This window comes from Anolis sagrei, chromosome 2 (assembly GCF_037176765.1).
Source record: "Anolis sagrei isolate rAnoSag1 chromosome 2, rAnoSag1.mat, whole genome shotgun sequence".
Lineage (NCBI taxonomy): Eukaryota > Metazoa > Chordata > Lepidosauria > Squamata > Dactyloidae > Anolis > Anolis sagrei.
In genome coordinates this window covers 259,979,242-259,993,792 of record NC_090022.1, presented here as the reverse complement: position 1 = coordinate 259,993,792, position 14,551 = coordinate 259,979,242, and the positions used below count along the sequence as shown (strand labels likewise).

Genomic DNA, 14,551 nt, shown 5'->3' with positions numbered 1-14,551 from the left:
TGACTTGTTTTTGATAAATCCATGTTGACTATTAGCGATGACTGCATTTGTTTCTAAGTGTTTGCAGACCACTTCCTTAACAATCTTTTCCAGAATCTTGCCCGGTATCGACGTGAGGCTGACCGGACGGTAGTTGTTTGGGTCGTCCTTTTTTCCCTTCTTGAAGATTGGGACCACATTGGCCCTCCTCCAATCTGCTGGAACTTCTCCCGTTCTCCAAGAACTCTCAAAGATGGTTGCCAATGGTTCCGAAATGACTTCCGCTAGTTCCTTCAATACTCTTGGGTGTAGTTGATCTGGTCCTGGGGACTTGAACTCATTAAGAGCGGCCAGGTATTCCTGGACGACTTCTTTCCCAATTTGGGGTTGGATGTCCTCCAATCCCTCATCCACTCCATCTTGCTGAGGTTGAAGACTCTCTTTTTGTGAGAAGACCGAGGCAAAGAAGGCATTAAGTAGTTCTGCCTTTTCCCTATCCCCTGTCAGCATTGCCCCATCTTCTCCTCGAAGAGGTCCTATCGCCTCCTTGTTTTTCCTTTTTCTACTGACATAAGAATAGAAGCCCTTTTTATTGTTTTTAATGTCCCTGGCAAGTCTGAGCTCGTTTTTTGCTTTAGCTTTGCGGACCTTTTCCCTACAGGTGTTGGCCATTTGTTTGAATTCTTCTTTGGTGATTTCTCCCTTTTTCCACTTCTTGTGCATGTCTCTTTTGTGTCTTAGCACAGTTAGAAGTTCTTTGGACATCCATTCTGGCTTCTTTGCACTTGTCCTATTTTTTCTCTTTGTTGGCACGGTTTGCAATTGCGCCTTGAGTATTTCACTCTTGAGAAGTTCCCATCCATCCGTAGCTCCCTTGTCTTTTAGTATCTGTGTCCACGGAATGCTGCTCAGCGTTTCCTTCATTTTTTGGAAATCAGCTCTCCTAAAGTCCAAAATGCGGGTTTGACTTGTCTTAGTTTCGGCCTTCCTTTGTACCTCAAATTGCAGGAGCACATGGTCACTTGCCCCTAAGGATCCTACCACTTCGACCGCATCGATCAGGTCCTCCGCATTTGTTAGGATGAGATCAAGAGTAGCCAATCCCCTTGTTGCCTCTTCTACCTTCTGGACCATGAAATTGTCTGCAAGGCAAGCGAGGAATTTGTTGGACCTTGTACTCTTGGCCGAGTTTGTTTTCCAGCAAATATCGGGATAGTTGAAATCACCCATGACTACTACATCTCTTTTCTGTGCCTGTTTGGTCAACTGTTGGCAGAAGACTTCATCAAGATCTTCCTCCTGGCTTGGGGGTCTGTAGTAGACGCCTACAACGACATCTTTTTGAGTCCCAGTTCCCTTGATTCTTATCCAGATGATTTCAAGCTGGTTTCCCAGATTGCTGTCTTGAATTTCTTCTGCAGCATAAGAGTTTTTGACATATAAGGCTACTCCGCCTCCTCTCCCCTTTGTTCGGTTTCTGTGAAAGAGGTTATACCCCTCGATATCTACATTCCAGCGATAGGAGTCATCCCACCAGGTTTCAGTGATGGCTATGATATCATATTTGTGGTGTTGTGCTAGAAGTTGGAGTTCGTCTTGTTTATTTCCCATGCTCTGTGCATTAGTGTAAAGACATGTGAGCCCCTGGAATCTTCCCTTGAGCTGTTTAATTGGGATTATTGTGCTTTTGGTACGTGGTCCTTGTTGTGTTTGTGCAGCCCTCCGTTTAGCCTTCTGGCGATTCCCAGACATTATGGGTAAAGTAGCGTTCGCAAGGCTGTTGTCCCCCTCCCCCGGTGGACCTAGTTTAAAGTGCGTCTAATGAGGTTTGCGAGTCTGTGAGCAAAAAAGTGTTTTCCTGCTTGTGTGAGATGCACCCCATCCCTTGCCAGTAGGCCATCCTCCTGGAATAGCAGGCCATGGTCGAGGAAGCCAAAGCGTTCCTCCTGACACCATTTTCTAAGCCAGTCATTGACCTGTACTATTTTTCTGGCTCTTGTGGGTCCGTGTCTTACAACAGGGAGGAGGGATGAAAAGACCACCTGTACATTACATTCTTTTAGCATTGCTCCTAGAGCTCGAAAATCATTTGTGATCTTTTGAAACGTATGCCTTGCAGTATCATTGGTTCCTACATGAATCAACATGAGGGGAGGATGGTGATAGGGCTTGAGGAGCCTGGTGAGCCTCTGAGTGATATGGTGTATTTTTGCCCCCGGTAGGCAGCATATTTCTCGAGCCATCCCATCTGGTCTGGAAATGACAGCTTCCGTTCCTCTAAGGAGGGAGTCGCCTACTACCAAGACCTGTTTACTTTCAGGAATGACAGCGCCCCTTTTGTGCAATGTGGTGTGTAGGTCTCCAGAGAAGTGATCCTGTTGGTGTGTATTGTGTAGGTGAGAAGTGATGTCCTCCTCTTCGACATCCCCGGTGCATTCGTCAAGGACAATCCATTGAGATTCATCCGAGAGCCTATGGTTCTCCTGTATGTGTTCCTGTTGCTCATGGTCTATGGTTGGGGATGGTACACCTGCAGGATTGTGCAAGTGTGAATGTTGTGAAGTGTTGTCCCTGTCAGGGCTATCCCCCGCACACTGATCAAGGATGAGCCACTGATCAGTATCTAAGCCATTCTGATCTTCCCCAATATGTTGTGTTTCTTGGTCAGGTGCTAGTTGTGTGAGAATTTGGAATCTATTGTGTAACTGCAGCTGAGTGGAGGTATTCTGAGGAGGCTTCTGGGTCCTATGTGTCCTTCTAAGGGTGACATTTCTCCAGACCTGAGGGTTGTCCACATCTGAGGTGCTGTTCTGTTGAGCCTCCCTGTAATGTTGGTGTGATATGGGCTGCGTGTCTAGGCCAGTGTGGTGAGTGGTGTCTAAGAAGAGCTCAAGTTCCTGAAACTTTAAATACAACACAACTCTGAAAATTTTGGCAGTATGCATAAGATCTTTGATCAGTTTGCTCATAAAACACAGAACAACCTCTTCATATTATAATATATTGTATGTATATATAATAGCTTAGAAAAAATGTATATTGTTCTGTTAAGTGAACTCAGGAATGATTAGCTATTGTGTCCAACTGAGAACTGTTTCTAAAAATAAATGGTTTTGTCAATCTGCCAAGAACTATTTTTGTCAGTCATGTAACTAGGGAAAACTGGGTATTGATTCAAACATTTGTCACTGGTTGTATTTGCTCCATCCAGCAAATGAAAGTCTATGTAACATAGATTTTAGTGTCCTCAAAGAAATGGGACAATGTTTTATGAAAGAAAGGTTATGCATTTTAATATAAAACTTTTCATTTAAAATATATTTCAAAAATTGAGTTTACAGTACAGCGCAAAAAATGATTAAGCATAGGAGCATAAACCTTATAAGGAATAAGAAAACAATTAGTCAAATGTGTCTTACTAATAAAAACTAAAATGTTTAATTCTTAGCATTGCAATGGTTACCACATAGATGATCTAATGGGAACTCATCCTTTATGTACTAAATTAAAAATTGCAAAAAAAAAAAAAAAAACCCTAATAATCACGAGTTCCCATAAAACATATAGTAATGCAATTCACTGCAGGTTGAGTATCCATTATTTGTAATTCCAAAATCCAAAACACTCTAAAATCCAAAATTGTGGCTGAGATATTGAATCCCCCCCCCCTTGATATCTGATATTGAGTTCTAGTAGTGAAGGCCAAATGGTCTGTTTATATTTCCATAAAACACACATTGTTTCATGTATAATTCCATGTTTTCCTCTTTTTGTAGTAATTTTGCATTTTCTTTTTAAAAAATCATCATGTCTGTAGGCTATTTCCACAATCAGAGATGGCAAGCCTTGAATACCAGTTACCCGATAACAGCAGAAGAAAAAAAAACTATTCTGTTCTCTAAGCTTCCCATATATTTTTGGCTCAACATTGTGGGAAATAGAATACTGAGCCAGATAGGGCTTTAGAGTGATCCAGCAGGGCTCTTCTTACTGAGTTCTTTTTCTAATTATTTTAATAATTAATAGCATGTCTGAAGCAACCAATCCTAGGGAACAATTTATAGAATCAAGAAACAGTGTTCCAGTGCCAGCATAAAGAAATTACTCTTCTTCTACTTTGAAGGCATAGTCTTTTAATCTCAGCCTTTTTTTTTCAACCCTTGCCCAATAGCTGGGTTAGGAGCCTCCACAGCAGTATTGCTGCTTCTCTGGCAATCTATTCAAAAACAGCCCCTCTAGTCCTTTTTCCCATTATTCTATATCCTATCAGTATTTGTCCCCCCCTTTCCCCAAAAAACAATCTGAGAATTAAGAATGATGACACAAATTACATTTTTCCTTATAGACTAGTGGGTTTTATTTTTGATATCAATTGTCATAGATCCTCCTGCCCAACTGAAAATAGCCATATGATAAATGTGTTAAATAAACTTAAGATTGAAGAAAAATCCTGAAAACATCAGAAATAGACACTGGTGTTAGGAAAAGGGAACAATATTCTATCAAAATGGGTTCCCCAAATGTAGTACAGTATTACCCTAGACCTTGGACCTCTTCACATGGCCCATGGGGATCGTGTCAGTGAAAGTGAAGGCACGTGGGAGGTCTTGTGGCACCCTGTGCACCCTCCCTCCTTCCCCCATCACACGGTTGGGACAGGACAGAGCATGTTGGCACCCTATCCCTGTCTCTATCATATGGGAGAAAGGGCAGAAATGTGCAGCAACACGCTGGGTAGAATTAGAATTGAATAAATATAATTTCAATACAGACTGGCTTATGTTGATAGGAGTAAATTATAAGTGTAACAGATAAATATGATCATATCCATCACCTCTCTTTCTCATCAGTGAAGCTATATGAAGCATGTCAATGTTAGAATAAAATAAAACAGTATCAGGTTATATGAAACTCCATGAAACTCAAAGAGCTGCATACGTCCAATGATTTGAACTAAATTACATACCACATATTCTTTAATGTTCAGTATGTTGTAAATGTGCTTAAACTAGTACATACTTATTTGCAAAGGAACATTATAGCATCTTTGAGCCTAATTGAAAGAGGTTTGTAGCATAAACTTTCAGTGATTGAGTCAGTTTATGTTACAAACTTATTTTGGTTAGTCTCAAAGGTGGTACAATATTCCTATATATACCAATCCAGATTGATATTGCATTATAATAGTACGTACCTGGTTGGAGTTCAAGGACCTGGCTGAAAATGGTATAAACATGGTTAAGTTCACACACAGATGAACTTCCTTGAAATTGTAAAACCAAATCTTCATCTCATTCACAATCAAACAGAATACTTCTGCACTATTAATTTACAGTTAGCCTATATTGACACAAATTGTGCTATACATATGCATTTACAAATAATTTCCCCCTCAATTTGAGTTTTTGTTCCTTTAAAGACATTAGATTGTGATAAGATGGTTAAATAAAACAAGTCACTTCAAGTTCACTTCAGTTTTAGTGAAATAGTATGACTTAGGCAGCTAACCCAGAAAGTGCAATTTGATACTCACTTACCAAGGAATAAACCTTATTAAACTCAAGGGAGCTTGCATGTCAAGTATATCGAGGATTTCACTCTTAGAGTGGTAAATATGTTAATCTTTAAACAGCAAGGATGAGAATACTACAGCACAACTGAAATTGCCTAAATTCCTCTGACTTATGTAAGCAATGGCCTACTTCAGATGCACCTTATTGACTAGTCAAATTCCTACAAAAGATCTTGCAATAATGAATGCAAATCTGTTAATGATGGTGGCATCACATCTTTTGACTGATTCAGGAGAGGAGTCAGATCTTGGCAGACTTTGATAAACTAAGAAGAAAAGAATCCCATGACAGTTTAACAGTCTCAAAGGCAGTATGCCGTAATAAAACCATTCTTCCATTGCTCATTTTATTAAGTATTTTCCTTTATGACAGGATTGCTTACCTTCTAAATTTAGGGCTACAATGGCTGTGTCATCTTCTAAGCCTTCAATAACTTCACATTTATATTTCCCATAATCTTCCAGCATTATATTTGTGATTACAAGAGAGACATCATTTTCAGTGCTTTTCTTTAAGGAGACCCTTCCTTGGTAATTTCCGTAGCTCTTTTTGTGGTATCCCATTTCAACATAGACATCCATTTCTTTGAGGTAATTTGAGGTGAGCTTGGTCCACTTGATCCGAATTTTATGAAGGCCAAAGTCAGATGGTGCATGTGGACGGTAAAATTTACATGGCAGTGTAATATTACCACCTCGCTGTGAAAAGACTTTACTTTCTTCTGCTTTCACAAGAAGGCGAGGTCCATTTTCTGATTGCAGATTGAAAAGAAAATACACATGAATTAGTATGAAGCAATGCATTCAACATGTGTAAACAGGAACATTCTTGTGTAACCATAAGTGAATGGCTATAGGCAAAAAACAATAAAAACAATGAAGCAGCAAAGTGATTTTTATTATTTGCCAACTACTTTAGAGCTTTGTAAGTTTTATGTTTGTATTCACATGCATTATTTGCAAAGGCATTTGGTTCTATGAGATAGCAATATATGTGAGTCTTACCCTAATATTTAAAGTTTAATGAAAAATATATAATAGTTTTGTGACCTCAATGGAATAACAAAATATCTCAACTCTCTGAAGTCAAAGTACATATTATGCTGAGGAAGAAAAGTCCTATAACAACAATGGTTGGATCCAGACAGGCTTTTATCCCAGGAGAATCCACACCCACCTAAGAAAGCATGAGCTTTCTGGGGTGGGTATCCGGACATTCTTGCGGGACTAGAGAATGTCTGGAGGCCCTTCCCCATCTCCCCAAGCCCCCAGACCCATTAGAAAAGTAATAAAAACGTACCTGGCCTCCATTACAAGCCTCGTCCAGCTCTCCCGGTGCATAGAAATGACATGCCAGGAGAATGGGGGGGGGGGCAATTTTCCTCCCTCCTCCCCTCCCCTCCTCTCGCTCTCCAGCGAGGCTTGTAATGGAGGCCGGGTAAGTTTTTATTACTTTTCTAAGGGGTTTGGGGGCTTGGAGGGAGGTGGTACTACTCCCACAGTTTACTGGGCTTATTTAGCCCAGTAAACTGTGGGAATACTGTATGGACTGCAGTATTCTGCAGTCCAGAACTGGAAATAGTGGGTTTATCCCTGCGGAATGAACCCACTATCTAATTAATTTGCTACAAACCAGAGTTTTCCTGGTTTGTAGCAAATTAATTCAGGACTGTCCAGAACGTTGTCTGGACAGCCCCTCCTTTGTTGCAGCCCTTTGTTTTTCCTGAAAGTACAAATACAGGGTGAGGCAGCATAACTTCCTTTTTTAAAATGCACACCATTCAGTCGGTTGAAGACGTAGTGGAGTGCTAGTGGTTTCATTCGAGAGGCGGGAGTATAAAGTTTTGTCCTGACACAGTTCAGTTGCCATCATGCGTTGGAACAGTGAGGAGCGTGCTTTTTCCATTGAGGCCTACTTTTCGAGCGGATTTGGAGTGGCCAGCCTGTTCTCCAGATTTGGCCCCTTGTGATTTTTTTCTATGGGGTTTTTTTTTTGAAATCCCATGTTTATGTGAACTGTCCAAGGACCCTACAATATTTGAAGACCAACATCCAGAAAGAAATTGCCAACATAATGCCTGCTATGCTGGCAAGAGTCATGACAAACGCCAGAAATCGGTTTACTCAGTGTATGGAGAAAGGGGGACGTCACCTACCTAATTTGATGTTCAAAACTACGTAAAACAAAACTTTAGGTATGTGCCTACATTATAAAATAAAAAATAAAAATTTCTGATTCATACAAGGGGTTTTATTAAGTTTTGAATAAAAGAAGTTATGCTGCCTCACCCTATACAATAACTAGGAGCATGGCAATGCCACAGATCTTAGGCTGAAATGGGATATGGCAAGGTGCAAGTACTCTTCTTATGTCTGGAAGGAGCTGTGATTTGAGGAACATCCCCAGCAGTAATCTTAGTAATGGTCGCTGAAAACTTCTTGGACATATCACTGGCAGCAGGCCTCGAATCACAATACGCTAAGACCATTCTGGGTCCAAGGAAGATATTCTAATGCCAAGGTAAAATCAGAAGTTATTAATAGAAGTGTCTTTCTCATGTCACACAAGAACAATTTGATTTGCAGTTTCAACACTGACTGCTGCAACTCTCATGAAAGTGAGTCATGTTTAATTAGGATAGAGTCATAGATTGATATGAGGCACAACTTATGGCTCAAGGCTCAATCATTGGCATTTCAGTTGAGTTGTGTCTAGTCTCCACTATACCACCCTTATATTGTCAGCAGATTAATCATATGTATATGAAGGTCTCCTATGTTTCTGAGAGCTGTTTGCCCAAATGAATGGGCAAATAGCATTTCAGACAAACATATAGACAGAACAAACACTCTAGTCTTCACACATCCTAGAAATTAGTCTCATATCTATCCACTATCCCATTTTGTAAATTGACTCAAGCTATGGTTGGGCAGCAAAACATATCGAATGCATTTTTTTTTAAAAAAAAATGAATGTTTAAAAGAAGAAATCCACCTAAAAGCTTTTTCTTTCATTTCAAATGCCTCTTACCTATAGAAGCATGATATCCATAAGAGATTTCAAAAGCCAAAGTGAGATAATAGTTTGAGTATTAGACTAGGATTCTAATGGTTCAAATACCTGCTTAGCCCTGGACGCTCACTGAGCATTCTTGGACAAGCCACACTCTCTGAAAAAAATAGCATCCTCTTTAAACACACTGTGTCAAGAAAACCCTATGATAGATTCACTTTGGGGTTGTCATAAATCAGAAATGACTTGAAGTCAAACAACAACAACAAGAGATTTAAAAAGCTCAGTGATAGCCATTTTGACATGTTCAGAAGGGTTAGCTTGGCCAATTGCTTTTATCAAAAGCCTTGAAGTCTGAAAGGCCTTTCTGAGCCATAAGTATTTTATCATAAATTTCTGCCTGGAGACAAACGTAGAATGCCCAGAGCTGGCGGGACATGGCAGGCAGCCCAGTTGATAGAGTATCTCTTTTCTCTGGAAGCCTTTTGGTCCCTATATTTTTCAAGTATCTCAGATACAGATATAACTGTTTCTTGGAGATACTGAGGAAGTGCATTTCCCAACATTCACAAGCAAGAAAATCAATGACTTACTGAAGCTGAAATACAACTGAAAAACTGTGGGGGGTTTTGTCATTGTTGTTTCTTCATTTAAGAAAAAACATACATGTGGTTCACACATGTTATACCTAGAAGCTGAGTCAAACTGAAGAATTGGAACAGGAATCTAAAGAGGAGACACACTGAAAGGGTGTTCTGTATTCTGTTACAGAGACACAGTGATTGGAGTTAGGCAGCCAGATTAGCAAGGAAGCAATAAAACAGAGCAGGAAAAGGAGTCTTGATGGGAAGGAGTGATGAAAGTAGCTTGATTTGTTTGAGGCTCAAACTACAAAGAGTTCAGAGCAGTTTATAAAAGATAAGAACATTCCACAGTGCTCAATTCATGTACCAACACATAGACATTGAAACCTAACATTTCTGGCCATGATGAAAACATTTTTGTTGAGAAGTAGTAAAGTTGGACATATTTATATAGAAGACTTCTTGTAATGACAGAAGTTGGACCACTGAAACTTTAAAAATTAAGAAATGTCCAGTTTAAGCATGAATGTTTAGTGAGACAAATCTCTAAAAATTAATGTTAATACCATTTCAGCATTAACTTTCTGCATATGTATAAGAGATAAGATGATATGATACTTGGGAAGGAGGTAGACCAGTGTCTGCTAACTTGTTCCTGTGTCTTAACAGCTTTAGGGCTCCTCCACACAGCCATATAACCCAGAATATCACAGCAGATAGTCGACAGTATGTACTTTGAACTGGGCTATCTGAGTTTATACTGCCATACAATCCAGTTCAATGTGGATTTTACACAGCTATGTGGAAGGGGCCTCAGATATGCCAAAAATACAACCAGACCTAACTCCCATGCGAGATGTCTGGCTTTTTTTTTTTTTTTTGGGGGGGGGGGTAGATTTACATCAGTCTATCAGTGCTGGATACACCTTTGAAGATTTCTCATTCTTATTTTGGAAACATAGGGCATGAAGGACCTGCATGTACACCACAGGTTGCACTTTTCACTTTTCTGTCTAACACTCTGATTACCAGGCCACATGTCATACTGGACAGATGCTATACCACAACATGTGTTCACACACCTAACACCTCCTAATAGTGACTTCAATAGGTGGAACACATAGCTCAGTCTGTTTTGGATTTGTGATGTTGATGCCTGAATGAACCATCTCTTTCCACTCACTGACTTCTGACAATAAATGTACGGATGATTGCCATTTTGAAGCAATTATTGCTTGAGGTGTATTATGCTCTCTCAGTGGGTCCAAAATTATATGACGTCTGATGAGGAAATACAGCATGGAATAAATGTATGGAACTTTAAAATTTATTGTGTCGATATTACAGATAAGTGGTTTTTTGCAAGTTGCTAATAGAATATTTAGTTTGTATGAATATTTAAGTCTGTTAGTCTGACAAAAACAAAGTGGCAACATTCACCTTGCAACATAAACTCTTTTCTTCTGCTTGGCAGTGAACAAACCAAAGGAAGCATTGATATATTGCATGTGGGACCACAAAAGAATCATAAAATGAAACAGAATAAAAAGCTAATATATGAAATACTCACTGATACCAGCTGTTCTGGCAAGTAACCAATATAGCACCTAAGGAACATATAGTTTCTATTTTTCACTGCTTTGAAAATTAATGTTCAGCCTTTGGGAGAAGTTGAAACTGCATTATATCGCAGTGAAGATGCCCCCTCCCAGTTACTCTCTGTTGTGTTTCTTCATTCTAAAATATATAAATTCCTTTTCTAATGCTATGTTACTTGCAATGAGAGCCATGGTTTGTTTGGCCTCAGTTGTTAACTTCACTCACCAGTGCCATGGAGCCTGTTCCCATGACTTTCAATCTGAATTCAACTCCTAAGCGCAAAGCAGTTGCTATATCTTGAAAATATTATAGTGATCAGAAGAGTGCTGCAAGATATCACTAGCTATTAGGATTGTCAGGGCTCAAGGCACTCACAAACTATGGTTAAATTAGATGAATCACTTAATTTGTTCATGATTTTTCTGGAGCACTTGAGTATATGGCACCCAGTCACCTGCCTCAGCCATGGAACACATGTAGAGGCTACAAGAAGTTAGTTAATTCTTGTACATCTCTTGCCATTGGCAGTCCCTCTCTGAGGTGGAGCCTCTCTCCTATTTGCACTTTTTGGCATTTTTTTGTTCTGCAACTGAGAATATTTTGGCATTAGTTGTAAGCTCAGTGAAAGCATTTTGTTTTCATTTGGGTCATACATTAGGTTCAATTCAATTTTTTCATATAAAAGAGAGAAATAAAATATGTTCCCAAATTCTATTCCTTACTCGCTAATCATGTCACATACAAAATTAACTTTCTTTACATTATTATCATAGATTATTGCCAGATGTGGCCTCTGCTAAACAGTGTGTTAGCTGGAGATAAAGGTCATATGGAACAGAGCTGAGTCTAAATTAAATAGATGCTATTTGTAAGGACAACAATGGGTGGAATATGACAGAAAGAATTTTTTTCATAGGAGGCAAACTGTTAAATTTTGTTAGGCTCCAGGCTATGCTTACAACATATGTTTAAACACCCTGGTTTAAAGAAGTGTTCCCCTAATGTTTAACTTAAATTTTTACTCCTGCAAAGCCAACAGATCAAGTTTGGATCTTGAAAAAAGCTTATAAAACATCCCTGAAATAAGATATAAAACATCAAAGCATATAAAACAATATACACAGAACATAGGAACAAAGCATACTGACAAAAAGACAAAAGGCGGGCCGCATGTACATAAAATGATTAAAAAACTCCGGGTGAGATAAGGGGGCAGAACTAATTGTAAGGGAGAACTCATAGGGAGATAGGAAAATAAGCAAACCTAGGACAAAACATTGGAGGAGCACTAGCATAAAATTTATGTGGCTACTCTTTGAAAGCGCAATGGCAGAGCCAGGTCTTAAGACTCTTTTTAAAGGTTTCCAAGATAGGGGCTTTCCTAATCTCTCCGGGCAGTGAATTCCAGAGTCGGGGGGGGGGGGGGGGGGGCACAGAGGAGAAGGCTCTCTCCCTTGTACCCACAAGGTGAGTCTGAGAGACTAGCAAGGGCGAAAGGAGGTTCTCGCCCGAAGATCAAAGCGTACGGGCTGGTTCATGGAGAGAGATGTGGTCATGAAGGTAGGCGGGTCCCAAACCATTTAGGGCTTTATAGGTAAGAACCTGTATGTTGAATTGGGATCGGAAGATGAACGGCAGCCAATGGAGCTCCTTAAACAGGGGGGTTGGCAGCGCCCTGTAAGTTGCCCCAGTTATTAATCTGGCTGCCGCCCCAAGAATCCCCTCCACGTCATCAGGATGAACAAGGTGGAAAGAATCCCATAAGGTCGAACAGACAGGTTTCTCGGTTACCTCATCTGGCATTGCATTTAAACTGGAGTCCAGCTCTAGGCGTAACTGAGCAACTTTGCCTGCAAAATGGCACATGAAATTGCTGCACTGAGTTGCCAAGTCATCAGGAAGCTCCTCAACCTCAGGAGGTTGAAGGAGCTCCCCAACAACCTGGAACAACTCCGACGGTCTATTTGCTGCAGACGCTATGCGAGCAGTCGAGAATGTTTTCCTGGCTGCTTGCAAACCCATGGAATAAGCCCTAATAGCAGCTTTAGCCCATGCTTGGTCAGACACACCCTAATATTTACTCCAGATGCCCTCCAGACCCCTCCTCCAGTGCTTCATCACAGCCAGCTCCTCAGTGAACCAAGGAGTCGGTGTGGTTCTGTTCAATGAGAGGGCATGTTCGGGAGGAATCATGTCAATCGCCCTAGACATCTCGCTATTATAGAGATCAACAAGGGCGTCAAAAGGATCACCAGTCTCCAGGACAGGAAGATCCCCAAGAGACCTCAGGAATCCCTCTGGATCCATCAGCCTCCTGAGGCAGACCATCTTAATGGGCCCACCACCCCTGCGGAGGTTAGCGGGTACAGTTAAGTCTTAAGCTGATCAGATGATGGTCAGACTATGACAATGGAAGAATGTTTTGCTCTTCCACTTGACTGTCCCACCGTCCACAAGAAAAACAAGGTCCAACATGTGTCCCGCTTGATGCATGGGACCAGATATTACTTGAGTCAGCCCCATGGTCATCCTGGCAACCATGAAATCCTGAGCTGCTCCTGACAATGTGGTCTCGGCATGAATGTTAAAGTCTCCCAAAACTGAGACCAAATCTGCTAGCTCAGACAGGGAAACTGCCGGGTCGCAGGGTGGGCAGTACACCAGCAGGATCCCCAGGCTGTCTCGGGTTCCCACTTTCAAGTAGACACACTCGAACCTTTAAGATTGCAGAACGGTGCATCTGATCAGAGCGATGGACTGCCGAAAGATTACCGCAACCCCACCTCCCCGCCCCCTCGACGTAGCCTGCTGATGCACACCGAAACTTGGGCACAGCTGGGTAAGGTTACCCCCCCCCCCCAACAACTCATCCAGCCATGTCTTGGTGATGCATGCCAGATCTGCAGCCTCATCCAGTATCAAGTCCTGAATGACAGATGTCTTACCATTGATGGATCTGGCATTCAGAAGCAGAATTTTGAGTCCAGGGGGTATGCCAAGGAGACTATCACACCTAACCTTCTCCAGGGTCACAAGTACTCTGCTGCGCTTCTCCCTGGGTAGAAAGTGACCACACTTCCTCCTTCCCCACACCACCTCAATGGCCCCCGACCTATTTGGAACCCCACCCCCCTGATGGGCAGACTGAATGGAATTATGTTATCTTCTATGGAATGGAACTATATATCTTCTGCTAAAATGTGCAAGATGTGCAAAAAAAAGTGGTAGAAACTGAAGAACACAGGTCAAATACAGAGGAGGAACAATCTGATTAGAGGTAATGGAAATTATGTAAAACACTTCAGTGGCCTAGCTATTTTTAATTATAGTTCCACCTTTTCAGTCACCTAAACTTGCTGTAGAATCTTTCAAGTCTTTCCCTATAATATGATGGAATAATATTCCTTTCTCTCCCGAGCTTCTATGGCAGTCATATCTAATTTAAGATTTGCTTCCTTTGGGTATACAGTGATTTTTTTATTAGTGTTCTAAATAAGGTGACTTTTTCCCCTGAGAAACACATGCCTCCCTTTCTTTTTCAGAAGCCCTCTGCAATGAGGACTTCTGAAAAATGAGACACAGAGCTACAGCTACAACAACCTTGTTGTTTGCACTGAATAATTACACAGGTATTGGGAAATTACTATTTTGCACAACAGCTCCAGCACCATCCTTACAGAATTCATGCTGACTGGAGAATTTGGGGAGTTAAACTCCAAGAAACTAATTCCTCAAAGCTTTAGTTTTAAACGTTAATTTTTATATTTGAATTGTAAATTCATCATTGCTTTATTGCTGGAGATG

General features: G+C 40.8%; 1 protein-coding gene across 3 annotated transcripts in view; it reads right to left on the bottom strand.

The window, feature by feature from the left end:
• The window catches only part of HAPLN1 (hyaluronan and proteoglycan link protein 1), a 78,446-nt gene that overhangs the window by 18,463 nt on the left and 45,432 nt on the right, over positions 1–14,551 (bottom strand). For all 3 annotated transcript variants that reach the window (XM_060761737.2, XM_060761739.2, XM_060761738.2), the window contains exon 3: positions 5,935–6,303. In XM_060761737.2, coding sequence (XP_060617720.2) covers positions 5,935–6,303 — 369 coding nt within the window. The remainder of the gene's footprint in view (positions 1–5,934; positions 6,304–14,551) is intronic.